The following is a 20,167-nucleotide window of genomic DNA, read 5'->3' on the forward strand; positions in this document are numbered from 1 at the left end:
AGCTGCACCCTGACGCACCATCAAGGTCGTTCATGCTCCGGTCCTAGCAGACCTGGTTTCTGATAGACTGAAAAACACTTTTAGGGGTTTTTCTGCAACATTTTAACAAAAAGTATCTGACAACATGTTGAAGAGAAATAAGACATTATAATGAAAATCCATTTTAACTCTATATAGCCTGTTGGCTGTGGCCGAAACGTTTAGTTACTATTCACTAGACTTTCGCCCCATTCGCTAACCTGCAGCAGACACGCAGTCAGCATCTCAGGGGAGCCCAGGGAGGAGAGGGACACTTCCCGGCCTTCGTTCCGTCCTGTCGATGAACTGTGTGACGCTGCCTCTCCACAGGGGGACAGACGAGGCCCGCTCGGAGGTGCCCGTCCCTGCCCCCGCCCCCCCGCACCCGTTTAACATGTCGTAAGTCACCTCGTCCGTTCACGTGACCGAGGGGGCGCGTTTCCTGACGCGGATGCAGCCTCTGCCGTCCGCTGCCCGCTTCGTCCCGCGTTCCGACAGCGTGAGCTGGTGCGTGAGCTGGTGCGTGTGCTGGTGCGTGAGCTGGTGCGTGAGCTGGTGCGTGAGCTCTGCACGACGACTCCTGCAGATGAGACGGGGAGAAGCCACGAGCACCCCTCTTGGGTTCCTCTTTCCTTTTCCGAGTTCCTTCGCTCGTTTTGGAGGTTTGTGACGCTGTGACATTGTCTGGAGCAGCGTGGCGGGAAGCCCAGCATCAGCTGACCAAACAGAGTCCCCGCTCGCCATCCCTGAGCGAGCCGTCCCCCTGTAGCCCAACCTGCTTGTGACGTCGGAGGCGTTTCTGCGAGTCCGCGCTGCCGTCCGCGGTCGTGGGAAATTCCACAAGCTTCTAATTTCGGACAAACTTCCCGGCCACTCGCCCTTAAGAAACCTGGACCGTTCTGTTCTCCCCTTGACCGTGAGTGGACCTCGACCGTTCTCTTCTCAGCTTCCACAGTTTCATAGACCGACACGCTCTCTGTCATCTTATCTTTCTCGTTACTTCTCCTTGCCAGCTACATAGCTGATCATAAGATTCCTGCAGAAGAGAACTTGGGAGCTAAAGTCAGACTCAGGCTCTCACCATCGGTTTCCAGATCTTTGAACAGGGTCCGGGACCCCCTTTACAGCACAGATGTCGTCTGCGAGGATTCATCTTATCTTTCTCGTTACTTCTCCTTGCCAGCTACATAGCTGATCATAAGATTCCTGCAGAAGAGAACTTGGGAGCTAAAGTCAGACCAGCCCGAGTTTCTCAGGCTCTCACATCGGTTTCCAGATCTTTGAAAAGGGACCGGTACCCCCTTTACAGCACAGATGTCGTCTGCGAGGATGACGGTGTCTGTCAAATGCTTAACTCCAGTGGGACTTCGATACATTGAAATTTTTTTATTATTATGAATGTGTCAGGCACTGGGAGAGACTACTTGGGCAGCCTTTTGGAAGGGATTCTAAAATGATTAAAATTGGTTCTTCCAAACACCTTGGAGGTATAAAATCAGCTAGAAGAAAATGAGACCCTTTTTCGTCATCCACTCAAAAAATGTGATTTGGCGTCTGCTGTGTGCCAGGCACCTTTGAGGAGCCGATGACAGAGTGGTAGGCAAGACGAAGCTCTCTGCCTGCAAACATCGTACTCTCTGATGAGGGGAACAGATAAAAACTCGTACACAGACGAGCAAATACAGTAGTCTCAGGTAGAGATAAGGGGGCGATGAACGAAGTAAAGCAGGTTCGGTGACGTCGAGGGTGGTGGGAGGTGCCGGGGCTGGGCCCGGGGGTGGTGAGCCCGAAGCCGGGCAGGGAGATGCTCTCGGATGCAGCGTTTGAGCTGAGACCCGAGGAAGAGATGAGCCCACAGCGCCTGGGCAAGAGACACGGACCTGGGCAAGAGAGTCCGTGTAAACGGACTTCACGCAACAAGCTCGGTGGCCAGGGAGGCTGGTCTGACCGGAGTGCAGTGGACGGGAAGGAGCCCGGGGTGACACTCGTTCAGAAGGGCAGGCAGGGACCAAACCACAGGGGTCTGGCTGGCCATGGGGAGGAGCTGGAGTTTATTGTAATTTCTGGGAGCAGCCATTGGAGATCTCGGCAAGGCAGCGATGAGGTCCGACTTAGGATTTTTAAAAAATCAAACTGACCGTCTTGTGGAGAATGGGCTGTGTAGGAAAATGGTGGATGGTGAGAACCCAGACAGGTGGCCATCGCAGACCGGGCGAGCAGGCGCGGTGGGGAGGAGGTGGCAGGCGTGAGATGTGTTTTGGAGATGTAGCTGAGGGGACTTGCTGATGGAAATGATTAAATACGTGTCCTTAGATGGCGCCCACCTCGTGGCACTTCGACTATCAAGGCGGGGCGTCGAGAGGCCTCCTTTGGACTGTGGAGTTCGCGAGGTCGTTTAGCTGTCCAAGCGGAGACGTGCGGGCGGTTGGGTCTGCAAGTCTAGAGTTCAGGGAGAAGCTGAAAAACATGTCGGGGCCTCGCTGGCACGATGATGGGACGCCACGCGCTGGCCCTGGGTGACGGAAGACGGGCAGCCCTGGGCGCGTCCCCTCAGGGCGACAGCTCAGCTATATTCAGAGGTCGCAGAAGTGGCCGAGGGTCCGAATGGATTCCTTATCTCGTTCCCTGTTTTTAGGGAACGTCCTGGTCCTAAATTAATTCATGAAAGTCTCATTTGGAGTTCCGGATCACAAAGTGTCCTTCACTTTACGCATATGCCTCTCCGTCGGAATGCGATTAGATTATGTAGCGCGCCTTTTTTTTTTTTTAACGTCCTTCACTGTCCCTACCACAGAGTAATAAAATAAGTTCAATAATGTCTGTGGGTTAATTATTTAAAGAAATTACGGTGAAGGATTTGTCTTTTCCATGGGGACATATCAATGACTACTTACGAAGGACATGAATTATTTTGCTCTAAGGAAGAAGCTTTCAAGTGAAGCTCTGACCTCAGATCCACGCGAGTCGTGCGACCTGACGAGTCACTCAACCCACCTGAGCGTCGTCCTCGCCCTTAAAACCAGGATGATGGAAACGCTCGCCTCAGCATGTAAACAAGGCTGGGCCTGGCGCGAACCGGATCCTCACGCACTGGTTCCCTTTCATCCCCTCCGAGTGATGCCGCATCTGACGGAAGGTGTTTTGCACGGATGCGTCCATTATTCCCAGCACGCACTGCCATCGTGTGCATAGAACGCTCGGTTTATTTTTTAAATGATGCACATAACGCAAGTGGTAGATTATGTATGTTACCTGTAGGTGTTAAAGTACATTGAGTTACAAAATGGGCTGTTCAGTTTTACATAATTATTTCTCAATTAAAGGACACGTATGGCAGGATCCTTCACGCGTTGAAGGAGAGATTCGTTACATGTGAAGTGATGTGTTGCTTTTAAACAGATTTAGCGAGATCTAGAGGTAAGGACTGTGTTCTGGTCTCATTACTTCCTGTCCCACCCCCACCCCCCAGAGGATGAACTGTGTTAATTAAGTAACTGTGAAGGGGAAAAAAAAATGCTTCTTTGCTGTAACCCCATTAACCTCCTGTTTCTTTACTTCCTGCTGCTTGTTACAATTTATTAACTGTGAATTATACCTCACGGTAAATTAACCCTTCTCTCTCCACTCGGTTTGCCAGATCTAATAGTTGCAAAAAGTTGGAGACCAACCTAATGGCTTCCTGAGACTATAGACGTGAAGCGATGTCTTGCAGCGTTGAACCTCAGGAGACTTTAACAGCTTTTGTGAATCTAGCTCATTTTCAAGCCAGGAGCAAGCCCATAAATCATGTGCAGCGCAGTGTACCTGTCTCATAAAGCTGTTTACAGTCATGTATATTTATTAGTTTTCCAGGCTTCCAGCGATCTTGCTTCCCCTGCCAGTTTTTTTTTGTTTTGTTTTGTTTTTTGCATGCGCACACACAAGTCCTCCTCAGGCGTCCCTGGTCCGTCACGGAGCACAGCCCTTGGGGATGACTCTCTTTCCCACCCACATCCCTGTGCACTTGCCACAGACAGCACCTTAAATAACCCGGGTCTTCGGCTGTCTGTGGATGTTTACAGTTTTCCTTTGCCACTTGTTAGGCCTGGGAAGGGTCTGAGATGTTACCGCACCCGCCGGCTAACACATCAGCCTGCCCCAGGTTCGTGGGCGCAGACAGAGGTTCCCTGCCACTCACTGCAAAGCGGTAGCCGGAAAAGCCACATCTCAGCTGGTTGTCCAGGTCCCAGTTCCCACCGGGTGATGGGACGCGTCCCAGGCGACTGATACCTGCGCATGCAGTGGGTCCCTCTACACGAGATGGGCGCAGACAGAGGTTCCCTGCCACTCACTGCACAGCGGTAGCCGGAGCAGCCACATCGGAGCTGGTTCTCCAGGTCCCAGTTCCTACCGGATGGGACGCATCCCAGGCGATTGATACCTGCGCATGCAGTGGGTCCCTCTACACGAGGGAACCCAAACCTCTCATCATGGGTCCTAAGCCTGAATGCCCTTCGCCCAGAGGTGGACGTGACCGTCCGTAACTGGAAGGTACGCACCCTTGCCCTTCTCCACAAACGTCCTTGAAACGTCCTTGAAAAGAACAGCACGAAGCCAAGGCCGTCAGGGCCTCCGCTCACGAGACACACGGCAATGGGAGTGACGTGGAGAATCGTCTCCCGGCACCGTGAAAGCTTTGCTTCGTGGACTCTTGTGGCAGCTCCTTGGCGTTTTTAACGCATGCTTTTAAGGTTAATATCGATTTCATGCTGTAAACAAGTAACCCCAAAACTACGTAGTCCTCTTGCAAAGGAATACCCCTTTTACGTTTTAAGACTAAACTAAAATTCAGTTTTTAAATTCTGCTTAATTTACTTTAATTTACTCGTCTGTAAAATGAATTCAGTACTGATACCTGACCCGACGAGTTATTGAAAACACTGAGATAATCCAACGGCCAGGTGCTGACTGGGTTAACGTCGCCCATCCACGCTTAGCGCAGAGCCCAGTAACGTTCCGTGCCCCCCGCCCGGTACACACCAGCGTCACACCAGAACCGGCTGCGCGCGCCCCGTGCTCGGGGCCGCTCACGGCGCCCCCTTCGCTAAACCCGCGGGCCGTTCCCCAGCGCACCCTGGGGTGCCGTGTGCCCGTGTGCCGTCTGCTGCTGCCCACGCACTTAGCAGGAGAGGGTGGAGAGAAAGGACTGGTGTCTCTCGAGACCTACACGTGTTTTCAGGTGATCGCTTGATCTCCTGCCTCCGTGGACAACTTCAGGCATCCTGCACAGCATCCTCGTCAAGAAGGTGCCATTTTATAACAGGGGGACCCAGCCTGAGACGTGGGCATCTCCCAGGGCCGTGCGACTTGCAAACGAAGAGCAGGTGCCAAACGCGGCCGCCCCCCCGTGGGACCGCGCCTCGTCGTGCCTACCCCAAGCGGACTCCCCCAGCGCCCCTGCTCCCGCCGGGGACACGTGCACACAGCACACGGGGGTGGAGCTGTGCGCGTGGCCCAGATGCCACCGTCTGCGCCACAGCCTGCGGGTCCCTAGCACAAGCGACATATTTTCCTCCCGCTGTGGGAACATGAGGTCCCGGGTCGTGGCGGCTTCTGAACCTCTCTCGGGGACCTTAAGAACGACGCGGCGCCTCTGCCAAAGGCAGGCAGGGCGACCTCTGTGGCGCGTCGGCTTTTCCGAGAGCCACGCCGCTGAGCAAATTATAAAAGTAAGTTATAATGATCCCGCAATAACAACCACGCCCTCAGCAGATAAGTCACGCGAACTCACTTTTCTAACTTTAGCAGATAGACTTTTCGTGCTACGCTAACAAAAAAGGTGAAAACATACTTTTTTTTTTACTCAGTTCCATAGGAATTTTCTTTCTTTCCAATCCGCACAGAAAATCGATTTTACGTTCTTTAAAGCGACTCCTATAAAAATCAGGCTGGGAGAAATAGCGATTGCTTCTTAACCCCGGAATAAAGTTTGCTATAGATTCGCCACAGAAATAAGATTCTGAATTTTCCGAAATCTTTATTGACCGTAGCAGACCATGTCAAAAAGTCTTCTGAAATAATGCTTCTAGCTCTCTCAGAAATTCACCACGTCAAGACACTCCAGAACAAAACAAAACAAAAAAGTCCAGTTTTCAGCCAAGTCTCAAAACCGCCCAAAGACACCCGGAATTCACGTATAGTCTTTAACAGACAGGAAGAGAAAGAAGCGCTAATGGCAACAGCCTGAGCCGACGCCATGAACCGAGGCTGCCGCGGAGGGCGAGCCCATCACCCAGCATCACCCAGCATCACCCAGCATCACCCAGCATCACCCAGCATCACCCGCCACGCCGGGCAGGTGACAGGGGCCGGAAGCCTTGCTTCCTCCCGTTTAAAGCACTGTCGATCCAGGCTTCTCCCCGCGCTCACACTGGTCATGCGGTTCTTATTAAAATTTTAGATATACTCCCTCTTTGGTGGGTTTTCCTTGCTTTTTTGCTTTGCCCCCTTAAAAAGAACTTTAGGGGGAAAGACGACAGATACACAACGTAGCCTCGTGAGAAAACCAGAACCCGAGGCCGTGAGATGAGGGATTCCCCTCTGTCCTCCTGTCGCTTCCCCTCGGGGTTCGACTCCTGTGCTGGCTGCGTCGGCCCCCTGCGCGCTCCCTGAGAACATCAGTTACCGTGGGCATCGCCCGGCCGCCTGGCCGCTCCACACGTCCCTGAAAACCTCGCGAGGATCTCGGCTGAGACTCCTGCTCTGCTCCATCCCCAGCCTCCCGTGGGGGAGGCTCGTGTCACTTGACTGTGGGAGGGAGAAGGCCCGCTTTACCCGCTCAGGGACCTTCCCCTCCACTGTGCCTGTTTCTGAAACATTCTGTGACATCCTCATAACTTTTTCACGCCCCAAACGAACGCCTCAGCCCCTTTCGTACAAGGCACGGAAGATTTCAGTTTCGTCATCTTGGCCTCAAGGGTCGTTCCTGGAGCTTGTTTAAACTCTGGGCTGTTTTGCGAGTAGTTTTGTGACTTTCTCTTTGCATCGAGTTAGGAAATAAAGACTCAGGCTGCAACAAAGTAGTAAAATCTTTTCGGAGTTTTTGAGTCACTGACGAGACCGAGACCCTCGTGTGCGCATGTCCCTAGAAACCTTCGTTTCCACAGATGTTTCCAGCGCCCGAACAGTTTCAAGGTCAGTCATGCAGACACCTCCCACCTGCCCTCTGACACCTGCTTCTTGAGTGAAAGAGGCGTTTAGGTAGATGAGTCGCCTCCTGCCACCTTCATGGGAAAGCAGTCTGCCCACCGGCCCCGCCCGAGGGCAGAAGAGCACGTTCACGTCCACGGGGAAGTCGTTCCCACTGTGGAGGACACACTAGGGCGCTGTGACCTCAGCTCTCAGGGTGTCGGCCTTGCGCTCCGCTCCGCCCCGTAGTACAAACGAGCGAGCTGATGAACGCTGAACTTCCGCCCGTTCGGTCTAAGCTTCCTCCATTCTGAATGCTCTAATTCGTGCTCAAGAAAGGATACGTGCGTGTGTGCGTGTGTGTGTGTGTGCGTGTGTGGAAATGCTCTAATTCATGCTCAAGAAAGGATACGTGCGTGCGTGCGTGCGCGTGTGTGTGTGTGTGCGTGTGCATGTGTGTGTGCGTGTGTGTGTGTGCATAGAGAGAGAGAATGAATGAATGAATATGGGAGAGACTATAGATATAGAGAATGAATGAATGAATATGGGAGAGACTATAGATTAAAAAAAATACGAGCAAAACGTTATCTTTCGACACCAATACAAAACTATGAATATGGACAGACTAAAGATATGGTTTGTGGCTATTTTACGTGCTAAAAACATTTTTGGAAGATTTGTCTCAATAAGACATCACACTTGGAAAGTATATTAGTCAAGACACGTTCGGGGTCTTCTGTTTCTAGACAGGACGGCTCCGGCCACACGGAAACGGGCGTAGACCCCCTTCCCTCGCGTTCACCGTGTGCGTTCGAGCCAGTCACTCGGTCCCTGAGCTTCGGCCTCCTCAAATGTGACGTGGCAGTAACGGTCAGTGCCCCGCCTCTCTCGAGTTGCTGAAAGAATCCCATAAGTGGACGTGTGGACGCTTTTTGAGAGTTCTGAGCAATAATGCCAGTGTAAAGCTACATTACTTTTATCTCAAAAGCAGGATCACAGCGCGCTAGTGCCCCCCGCCCTGTCATCCTCTTGGTGGCACAGAACTCAGCACCCCCGAGACGCACACACGTGCCTGCAAAGCCAGGTCCTCCTCCTGCCGGGTCCTCCGTAGCTCTCGGCTTTGCTCGGGGGTGGCCGTGACCCCCGCGTGGGCTGCCGCTGGGCAAGGCCGCTGAGAAGGCTGGGGAGCCAGACCCCGCCCAGCTGGCGAAGGGTCCTGTGAGTTCCATGTTCTCTGCCTTCCTCCCACCAGCCCCCACCCGCACAGCCACAGATCCAGGGACCCTCGGAGAGTCCCCCTGAGGCTCTGAGTGTGCTGCCTTCGGGTCCGAGTGGCCGTGCTCTCCCAGCTGCGAGCCCCAGGCTGTCCTAGGCGTCCGCGTATGACACGGTCGTCACCACCTCTTAGACCTGGAGCGTCTCCAGTGTGCATATGACGGGGGGTAGGGGTGGGAAGTGAGGGAATGGGCTCTGAAAGGCATAAGTCATTGTCCTGAGAATGATGACTGCTTTTCAAAGAGCCTTTTCAATTTGCACGCCAGGCTTTCTCTCTGTTACAAAGGACAACACACAGAGCACGATAAAAGTGTGACACTCCTGCCACATTCAGACTTGCTCTTCTCCCGGGAGAGAGCTCCGAGCTGGGGGCCTGCGTTTCAGTGCATGGGAGGCTGGCCTGAACACTTGTCACTCAGGCTTCCCCTCGTAGGGCCTGGGGTGCTGCCAGGCACAGGAAACCCCCCAGAACCAGGGGCGTGAGAGGAGAGAGATCCTATTACATCACCTTTTCTCCTTCTAAAGTTTCAGTTCCCACCTGCGTTCCGAGTGAAGTTAAAAATAAGCAGAATCGTTGGCAATACAACCTTAGTCCCCACTTGTTTTCTGTGAAAATACCTGTCAAAGAGCAAAAGTGACGAACGTCTAGCTGAGCCGCAGTGGCGTCCAGTTTAAAATATATACATCGAGAATAAAAATATAGTGCTGAAAGAATCAGAAATAATAGCTTAAACCATTCCTTGTCGAAACGATGGCTTCGGAATTTGACGAAGGAAGGTTTTCAGGGCAGTTACTAAGACCACGGTCAAAATAGAACACGTGTGTTTTCCCAGGTTGGTCCCAGGATATTTCATCGTGAACGGCGAGGGAGCCAGCACAGAACGCAAAGAAATGTGAAACTCGAAACTACCCAAACCGAGAGCCCACCGTTCCTCTGCTCCAGCTCAGAACAGGGCGGGCCGGGCTGTGGGCCGGGGTGTGGGCCGGGGAAGGGACAGGGGCGTGTCAGCACCTCGACAGGTTTTCTTGGGTTGTTAATTTTACGTGATCCGTAGTAAGGAGTTTGTAAAACAAATCGAATTGCAAATCGTCCGCTGTCAGTTTTGTGTAACTTCACTAATCTCGGGAATGCTCGTGTTCGAATCAGCACAGAGGCTCCCACTGGCTCTCAGGAGGCCTTTCCAACACCCACTTTTACAACTGTGCAGTTCCGTCCCTGTTTTCAAAGAGAAATAACACAGTGGGTGGCGAACCCCTCGACGCCCCGGCTGTGTGTCCCCTGGGACGTGTGGGCGTTGACACGCAGCCTCCGTGCGTACCCTGGGTCCCTGGTGCCCTGACTGCCTCCGATGTGGTTCGTTAATGAATTCCGCACGAGGCACACGGGTCTCTTCACTAAGCAGTTGATTTTCATAGGTTCAGAAAATGTTTTAACTCTCCTTTGGAATTTGTAATATTAGAAGCATTTGTGGAAAAAGAACATGCTTGAAAACTTTTCGAAAGTTTTTAACCGATCTTGTAGAAACAGATCAAATAATTTGATCTGTGAATCCTCTCTCCCTTAGTAACGGGAGCGATCGATCTATCTATCTGTTTCTTAGTAGTACAGAGACAGTAGGACCTAGACGGTTTTGTCGCTGACCGTGTTTTAACGATAGTTTTATGTGAAGTTATATTTGTGAGGGAAAGTTTGCCTATTCGGGAATGGTCTAGATGGGGCCCTTCACCCCGGACAGCTACAGGGCTCCCATCTAGGTCACCGATCCTCACCCGAACGGAGTCACTGAGAACAAACCACTATTCGGTGCCCCAAAGAGAATAAAATCATCTCAACAAAGCTGGGGAGGCAAAGAATAAATAATGGCCTCTTTTTGCAGTTTGAGAGTCACCTTACTAATGGTAACCCAAAGTTTTTATCAGTCTAGGATTTACCATTAAAAGATGCTGAGCATGGTAGGGAGTCGCAGTGTAAGACCAGTGATTCTAATGCGGAGTTAAAGCTGATAAGCAGATACGCACCAAGATAATGGGAATAAATTCTGTGAAGATCGCATAAGCCAGGGAAGCCAGACACAGAGGGATTTGTTTAAAAGAGGGCGGATGCCTCACCCAGGAGACCCCGGCAGAGCGGACACCTGAGCCAGGCGAGGAAGGAAGCCACCGAGAACCCGAGAACGTGCGTCTCCGAACAGGGAACAGCCGGACGGGGGACTCCGAAGCGGGAACAGCCCGGACGCTCCGGGAACAGCAGTGCGACACGTCTCCCCGGAGTGGAGGGTGAGGGAAGACAGGTCTACGGCAAGGCCAAGTACAGCAGGGGCTGGTGACGTCTCCGTCACCGCTTCCCAGAGGTGGCTGCTGCGTCCTGATGAGTGTGTGGCCGATGAGAAAACGCTCACCCGGAAAGTTCTGTCCCGAAACGCTGCGTTTCGGCCTGTGCTGAGAAGCCGCCCTCCACGCTGCGGCTCCCCCCTCGGCTTGAGCTCGGCTCGCCAGCTCCTGCTCAGGCACAGAAGACAACCCGGGTCGAAATGTCATCCGGAAGCGCGACTAGGAAACCAAACGTTGCCAGCTGTCCCCGCGGAGCGCGTCGCACGTGCGGTGCACACGAACGTGAATCGCCGTGTAACGCCCGCGTGCGGTTATTTTTAATGTTTGTCTCTTCATTTTAATTGATATATTCATCCTGTTACAGAAAGCTGGAGGCGATCCAAGGATATATAGAAGCTCCTATTCCGTTCAGTTCCGAGAGCTCATTTCTTTAAATTAGATCTTTTTTGCCTTCAGCTAGATCTTTGAATGCCTGCAAGTGTTTTTTTTTTCTTTTTTTGGCTTCGTAGGATGAAGCCTCGAAAAAAACTAAGTTAGTGGGGTAGCATATAGATTCAGATTTGAAAACAATAATTTTGGAAATGGTTAAATTTTCACGGAATTTCATCCATGATGCAATTCTCATCATTTGAATTGGACATTATGTTCCTTCGAATCCTTTCATAATTATTTTTAAATTTGCTGTAAAGTTGTGTTGTTTACTGAAGAATAAGCGAAATTATTTTCTCCTGCAGAAAGAGCTACTTCACTGCTATCTAAATATGTGTCGATACACAGAGCAGTATGTATATTTGCCACAAAAATGTAAACAATCTAAATGTACGCTAAGTAGCAGGATGAAATTGCTAAATACGTTATAATACGCCCATTTGATGCAATATTCTGCACTCATTGAAAATACTGGTTTTGGAAGATTAACGTGACAAGAGAAAGCTCACGATATATTAATGAAAAAGGCATAATTGAAAATTCTGTGTTTCGGGTCATAATTGGGACAGTTCTGATGTTTACTTTGTCTCTAATTCTGCTTGCCTCTAAAGCTGCAGGTATATGCAGTTATTGATAAAAATGGAAAGGAAGTCCCTCATGTTAACTGACCCTGAGAGGGGGATTTCTAGTGATTTAAATTTTTTAATGAGGAAAAAAATGTGTTATTGTAAAAATAACCACTGATGCATGAAATCGTGAATTATCCTGCTAAATCCACACCGTGTTTATGACTGTCCTCCAATAATCAGAGCACTCAGGCATCTGTGTCCCCGAGGTTGCTGGCTCGGAGGGGACCACGGCCTGGTTCCTCCGCAGGTGGCGGCGGCACGTCCCTCCTCCACGCCCAGGGCTCTGCACTCAGGGAGGCTCTGCGTGCCCGGAACACGTGTGGTCCCTGAATGTGGCGTTGCAACGCCGACTTAGCTTATTCCGATTCGATTTTAGATCTTACCACAGCATCGTAGACATGTTTGCAGGGAACAAAGCAAAACATTTTAATATCATTTTTATAACATTGTTCAATAGTAATAGCCGACTTTCAGTTTCAAACAGAATGGCGAATAAAATCACTCTAGTAATGAAGAGTTTAACGGAGAGGATATGACCTGAGAATATTGCTGGGTGATCGAGCTTCTGGAGCAAAAAGCATATTTTGAAAAGATGGAAATAATGGATGAATATATAACATTGTTCTCATAGGTACCCCCAAAATCTGACTCATAGAAACAATATAAAAATAAAAAATATTACTGCTTATTTAAGTATGTAAAATATCATCTAGAGGTAAATCTTCTTCACCACACCTAGGCATAATATTAGCATCTGTCATGTGTTTCAGTGCAGTTTTTATGCGGTTAGTGTTTGTTTCTAGAATATCGCATAAATGTGTAAAAGGCCAAGACTCAGATCTTTTACGCATCTACCTTTCAGAGTCGCTTTCTGCCTGGTTGAGGTGGGCGCTCAACGACCGTTGTGTGAGTGTGTGTGACATGGACAGAGAGAGAGGGGACAGGAATTTAGATAATGAGAAAGGAAAGGAAAGAATTCCACTAAAAACTCCTCGTAGCATCGTAAATACTTTATAGGATGTAACGACACTGACTAAGAATAGCTTTAGTTGTGTGAAGTATGGTTTTGGGTTTGTTTATCTGCTTTTTAATTAAATGGCAAGACTTAAAAATGGAAAAGTCTTGAATTCTGAAGACCAAAGACGTATCTGAGAAATAAGGATCTGCTGCTCGCATGGTTCCACTTAAAGAGCGCGCGTCTCTGGGCGGCTGGCGTCTGCGTCCTGCGGCGTCGAAGGAGTGACTCTATGTCCGAGGCCCCAGCTCCTTCCCGTGCAGAATAAACTTTTCACGTTACTTCCCCTTTCCAGCTGACATGTTTGCTGCCTTATTATAAGCTGACGGGTAAACATCTGCATGTGTTTTATGGGATCTTGAAAATCTCTCTCTGCTTTTAAAGTGGCAAAGAAACTACCTTCCATCATTGAATTCTCTCATGTATCAAAGAGTAGGTTTATCCTTTCAATGCAAAAGGAAGATAACTTTCAGAGCTTCTCAATGCCATTCTCTACCTGAAACATTTCTAAATATTATGTATTTCAGGCCCTGCTTGATACTCAGAATCTTTTGCGTGCACAAATCACAAATTTTACGTTCAACCTGGGATTTTCAGGGAAATTTTACCATACAGGTAAGAAAAGCAGATTAACTGCCCCCATCGAGGCCCCTGTGACACTCCGTTTAAAGCTGCACGCCCTCCTGCCCACCCCGACTTCCCCTCGGTGTCTCCCCATTTTATTTTCTTCCTGTCATTCAGTTCCATTTAGCATATTATTATTTTTTTTTTACCTTACAAAATGTTAATGGTTTGAAAGTTTATTCACCGCGGTATTTATCTGGTGGCTTCCCTTTGCTCTTGAACTATAATTTACATTTTTAAAAGTACATAAGTAGTAAGTGTAGTGCTCAGTGAATTTTCACAAAGCATACGCGATGCCTAACCAGCACGCGGGACCCCCGCACCCCCCACCCCGTGCACCCTGACACTCACTAGCTTCCCTCAGGGAAGGCCACCATCCTGACCCCTGACATCCTAGATTTGTCTTCCTGGCTTTGAGACGGATGTAATACGAACTCTACTCTCTCCAGCTTGTTTTGTCCCGCGCGGTTTTCGATTCACAGATATGATCGCGCACAGTTGCGATTCTTTCGTTTTCACTGTTCTGTGGTATCCGCTGTTTGAATACACCGAAATTTCTTTTTTCTGCGTCTTTCCGGTGTAGATGGTCGTGTTGGTTTCGATCTTCGGCTTTTTCCAAATAGTCATGTTAAGAACATTTTTGCACCTGTCCTTCAGAGGGCGTAACTATTTTTTTTCTGTTGGTTATCGACCAGGAACGGAATTGCTAATCATGTGTGGCACATTTATGACCAGCTTAAGTAGAAAATGCCAAGCCGTTTTTCAAAGTGGCCGCACTGTCCCCAGCAGTATATGAGGTTTCCTGCTGCCCAGAGCCTCGCTGGGGCTCACGCTGGTTGTCTTTTTGGCGTTAGCCTTTCTGGCGGGCACGTCTAGTATCATATTCCAGTTCGAATGTACGTTGCTCTGATGAGTAGAGAAACTGTGCTTCTCTCATATGCTGATTGGCCTTTGGAACACCCCGTTTGGTGAAATACCTGTGTTTTTCTCTATTGGGTTGTCTGCTTTTACTAGTGATTTCTAGAAATTCTTTATGTATTCTTATTCTATGTATTTGTCGGTTACGTGTGCTGCAAATACTTTCCCCAATGGCGGGGGTTGACTTTTCATCCTCCTAATGGCATGTTTTGATGGACAAAATATACTTAATTTTAATGTAGTCCAATTTATCTTTTTCTCCTTTATGGTCAACTTTTTGTATCTTTTTAAAGACATCTTTGTATGCCACGAGATTATGAAAAAACGTTCCTACATGCCTAAAATGTAGGAACCTGGGATCCATCTGGGATTGACGTTTGTGTAAGTGTGAGAGAGGAGTCAAGATACCTTCTTTTCTCCATAAAACTATCTAACTGGCTCCAAGTATTGAAAAGACCGCCCCGGCGGCCATATACGTGTGGGCTCTGCTCTGGAACTCTCCGGTCAGCTGGAGCTATCCATTGGATGTATTTGTCTCCATCAAACTTAGTTACTGTCACTTTGATTAATGTTACTATCACCTAGTGTAAGTCCTCCAAGTGTATTCGTCTTATTCGAGATTGCCTTGGCAGTTCTTGCCCCTTTGAATTGTCATATAAATTTTGGAATCAGCTTACCAATATCTACAAAGAAGCTGACTAAAATTTTTATTGAGACTGCATTAAATCTATAAATCCATGTGGGGAGAATCGCCATCTTAAATACTGACTCTTCTAGTCTTTTAGCGTATTCAGGTGGTTACACCTGATAAAACTTTATTTAAATTAATTCCTTGGGTGTTTGTTGTTGTTGTTGTTGTTGCAATAGTAAATGGTGTCCTTTTCTATTTTCCATTTCTTTGTTGATAGTCTGTAAAAATACATTTGATTTTGTGCATTGACCTTATATCCAGCAACCTGGCTACACTGACTTATTAATTCTATAGTTTATCTGTAGATTCTTTCGAATTTTCTACCGATACAATAATGTAATTTTTGAATAGTGAAACTGTTTCTTCCTGCACGAGTCTATTGAATTTCGTTTCCATCCCTTGCCTATTGCACTAGCTCCAGTACAACGTTAAATAAAAGTGGGAAATCATTCAGCAGCTTCCTTCCTGTTCTCGGGGAGAATTCCTTTAACAGACTGTTCTGTAGCTACTCTTTATTAGCTTAAGGCAGCTTCCGTCTATTCCTAGGTTGCTAAGAGTGTATGATAAATGGATGCTTAATGAACTTTGTGGTTAAACTATTTATCCGTTGTCTCTCTCCTCTCACTAAAACGAATATTCCGTAAAGACGCTGCTGTTGTAACAGCAGCAACCAGAACAGTATCTATTGAAAAAATGAACTGATGAACGGACGAGTGAGTAGAAGTAAAATCCCCTTTATTGTAACTAGTAGTATTTACATAGAACAAGGTCAGTGATAAAATCTGACCATGTTGTGTTGTAAAAGGAACTCACTCTAAATATTAAGTATAATTAAAGTTTTCTTCCCCGAACATAAGATGAAATAGAAGCAAACACTCCTACCTGACAACTCAATGTTTGCCCAAAACCAGATGCCACAAAACGACACTCGCCTGCCACAATCCTTCCTTTTTCCTTCCGAAAGGTTTGTCCTCTTGCCTTACGTGGGCACTTCCCACGGCTCACAGTCTGAACGTCCTGTCTCTACGCCAGGGAGACTAGAACACGGGAGGAAGCTAAGGACACGGTTGGGAGAGGTCTCGTCCACTGTATCTGATATGAAAGCTTCTGCAAAACTGTAGCGGAGGTCGGCTAACCCAAATCAGTCAAACCATGTTTCGGTGAGAACAGACAGAAAATTTAATACTCTGAATCTTTCAAAAATTTGATATGGTAAAGCTTAATTGAATTACATTGTCTTCCTTTCTAAAGGAGTAATTCCTTTTTCTATTAAAAATTCTATTTCGTTCGGTCTTGAAGGGAAGGAGGAAAATAGCACTCCTGTAATAGTAAGGCTTTATTCCAGGAGAGGGCTTCTTCTCGTTTGACTTATTTTAGTTTGTGAAGGGTTTGTGCATTTCGTGAGAAATAAAGAGATGAAGGAAGTTAAAATCATAGCTCCCTTTTAGTGAACAACACCATATGCTAAGGACTTCGCTGAACACTTTTTCATTGGCTCCGAGGAGTGAAAGAATATGTTATACTGATTTCCAGATAAGAACATAGAATCTTCGAGGGGTCCACGGAAGTATATAGCTGGTTAAGTTAAAAAAAGGAAAAAAAAAAAAGAAAAAGTCTTAACTTTAGGAGCATCACAGCCTAAGTCTAAAAACTGGATCTTTATTGTGTAATTAGCAATCCTTAATTAGAGAAGCCGAAGGGCCAAACACGCCTTCTCCTTCCCTCGAGGTTCCTCAGGCTTGAATATTTCCCCCAGATCACTGAGAAACAACAGCGTTCGCAAATTCTCATTGTACCTTAGAATTATTTAACAACGTGCATTCCTACGGGCTGGTCTTACTCCCGAGCTCCACGTTCGGTCAGTGCACGGCATAGTTAAGGGTCCGGAACTTGGAGTTGCTTAATCTGGGTGGAATTCAGGTTCTGAATTCAGGTTCTGTCTCGACATTTCCAATGACTTGGGACAAATTCCTTCGCCTCTCCAAATATCAATTTCCTGGTCTATATAGTTAGCGGTGGCCCTTACCTCACAGGGTTGTAGCGAGAATTAAATTTGAGATGATGCTTGTAAGACGGTGCAATGCTTGACAAAAGGCTAAAGTCTCAATTAATGATGGTTTTTCGTATGATATCAGAGTAGGAAATATGGCAGATGAAATACTAAAGAGACAATTTATTTAGACACGGAATAAGTAATAATTTGCAATCACTTTCTAACGTTTCAGCACAGTTTTATAACGACTTAAGAAATGACACGTAAAATTGAGAAATCTGACTTCCAGTTCCTCCCTCTGCCTCCAGTTCAGAAGAAGGTGGGCCAAGTGGGAGGAGAAAGCAGGGCCCAGGCCAGGACAGGCTGGCCACGGACAGCTGTGTCTCAGCTGCCTTCTGTCGTGATGTCTAAAGTAACAAGCCACCGCCTTTTTTTCTCAACATCATTCATTCTGATGTAAAACATCCCCAACTGAGGATTAAAGGAAATAAAGAGTTTTAAAGGAAAAAGGAATGGCACACGATTGTGCCGGCTATGAATTTACATAAATCTGTCAAAGGAAAGACATCATTTGTCTAACTCCTGCACTATTTAAATGCATGAATATTTTAATAGCGGATCTCGCCATGATATTCAAGAAGCGACAACAAATGCCTGAGCTGTCTTTCCAAAGAGCCCTGAGATCTGCTGCTCCATGCTGATAAAGGAACTTTGGGTAGAGGCCAACTAGAGAAACGAAGAACGAGATGAGAAGAAAGAGGCGGAGAGAGACGAGATATAGGGCCCAGGCCCGGGGACAGACGAGCACGGGGAGGGATGGCTTTGGCTTTTCATGAACTAGGAAAGCTCAGCCCACTCTCCCAGGGGAGCTGGAAGTCAGGCACGAGCTGCTGCTGGACACCTCTCCCCCCTCTCAGTGTGGGAAAGGGAAGCTGGACGGGGAGCTAGCTGCGGTCTCAGCTGGCCTGCTGTCCTAAGGACACGCGTGTGGGCGACGCAGGAGGAGAGCACCCGGACGGACACAGACATGTTGAATTGCGGCGAAACCAGATGACATCATCCTTGTGTCAAAGAAAGAAAAAAGAAGAAAGAAAAAGAAAAGGCACGTATTTAAAAGTGTTGCCAGTTAGACGCGGCAAACCCTCCTTGCCAGGGCCACCTTATTTACCCGCTAAGAGGAAGCAGCACCAAGACCCGCCCGCGGCCAGGGTGGCAGGTCCAACGCCGGGACTCCGTCCTCCCTGTCTGCAGGCATCACTCAGAAGCCCCCAGAGCGCTCGATGCTGGTGACCCGTGAAGCAGGCCCATCAGTTAATGCATGGCTTGGTCAGTTCTTAAATACGATGTCCCCACTGTCACGTAACGCTCAGGGGATACCCTCCCCCCACCACGCAGCAGTACAATGAAAAAAAAAAAACACAGAAACCAAAACGCAAGGAGACTCGCAAGAGACACGGAGGACAGGAGCAGGGACCTCAGGAGGGAGGGAGGCGGGCGTCCCGGATTCCCCGCTACGTGTCGGGCTGTGTAGACGCGCCCTCCGGAAAAGAACACAGGTGACGTCCAGTTTTGCCCGCACGGACAGCAGCCCCACAGGGGTGGGGTGACTTGGCCACAATGGCAGAGCTCCCATGCGCGGAGCGTACGAGGGAACTGAGAACTGCCTCCCCCGTCTCCACCTGTGCCCTGTGCCGTAGTCACGTGTCCCTGGCGGAGGGGAACATCCGCGGGCAATGAGGCTTAGGCTCAGAGATGCCCTTTCCGAGGAAGGGGGCGCCCCGCGCCAGCGAGCAGGTGCGCAGGCAGTGGGGCCAGGGTGCTGGCTGCAGGGCGGCCCTGACCCTCCGCCCGGCACGGGCCGCGCCCCGCGCCCTGACCCCGGTTGGTCGCTTCGCTGCCCGGCACACCCCGGGACCGGCTGTCCTCCCGCCCATGGGCTCTGCCCTCCTCCCCAGGGCGGTTCACCAGGAGGGCGGCGGTCACAGCGCCCCGGGCAGCACCCGGCCCCCAGCTTTGCTGCGGGGCCCTGAGGGACAGCCAGTCCCCGCAGGACTGCCAGAAGCCACACAGAGGGGACGTCCCGCGAAGGCCCGGAGCCTTCTGCGGCCAGCGTCACGGCTGATGCGGCGGTGTGGCTGCATCGTTTCGTGACGATGATGGTCACGGATGTGCCAGGACCATGATGAGACACCTGGCACTGCTCCCTTTCCAAGCGTCACCGGAGAGACGGGGCCTGGGGAGGTCGGAGAGAGACCACCCCCCACCCCACAAAGAAGGGCGCCTCGCGGGACCCCGCACGCGGCTGACCGCGAATAGCTGCTTCTCAGACGCAAGGAGGAGCGCGAATCGAGTCTGGGATGACTCTGCTGGGGCTGCTGTGTCGCAGCCCGTGTCAGACTACCCGGGGCTGAGCCCAGCACGCGCGTCCTGACCCCGAGCCTCGGCTACACCTCCCGCTCCCCCCTCACAAACGACGGGTTGCACAAAGGCGCGGAAGAGTCCGAGCGTCCCCGGCGTGGTTCCGTATCTCCATCACGCAGTGCTTCATATCCACGTCTCGTGTTTAAAAACTTCCAAAAGGGTTTTTGTCACAGTCTCTGATGGTTCCCCAAGTAACAGACTTTTTTCTTTGCTACAGTTCATGTTCAAAGTCTTCCATGCATCTAAGATCCTATAAATGGTGTATTCTAAATACATTTATGGATTTGTGAGACTATGTAATTAGACAGATGATAGACAGATGATAGACAGATGAGAAAGACAGACAGACAGATGATAAGTGATAGATAGACAGATGATCAATACATAGATATATAGATAGATTCATAGACAGACAGACAAATAGATGATAGATGATAGATGATAGATACATAGATACATAATAGATACATAGACAGACAGATGATAGACAGATCAGACATGATAGACAGACAGATGAAAAGTGATAGATAGATGATCGATACATAGATACATAGATTCATAGACAGACAGATAGATGATAGATGATAGATGATAGATACATAGATACATAATAGCTACATAGACAGACAGATGATAGACAGACAGACATGATAGCC

The 20,167-nt window shown here is 49.1% G+C and overlaps 1 protein-coding gene across 1 annotated transcript in view; it reads left to right on the plus strand.

Moving 5' to 3' along the window:
- LOC102881915 (bifunctional heparan sulfate N-deacetylase/N-sulfotransferase 3) overlaps positions 1-20,167 on the plus strand; it is a 115,805-nt gene that overhangs the window by 6,448 nt on the left and 89,190 nt on the right. Inside the window, exon 4 of the mRNA XM_006917783.1 lies at positions 13,392-13,479. Coding sequence (XP_006917845.1) covers positions 13,392-13,479 — 88 coding nt within the window. The remainder of the gene's footprint in view (positions 1-13,391; positions 13,480-20,167) is intronic.

The sequence above is a fragment of the Pteropus alecto genome, unplaced genomic scaffold, assembly GCF_000325575.1.
Source record: "Pteropus alecto unplaced genomic scaffold, ASM32557v1 scaffold17, whole genome shotgun sequence".
NCBI classification, from domain to species: domain Eukaryota; kingdom Metazoa; phylum Chordata; class Mammalia; order Chiroptera; family Pteropodidae; genus Pteropus; species Pteropus alecto.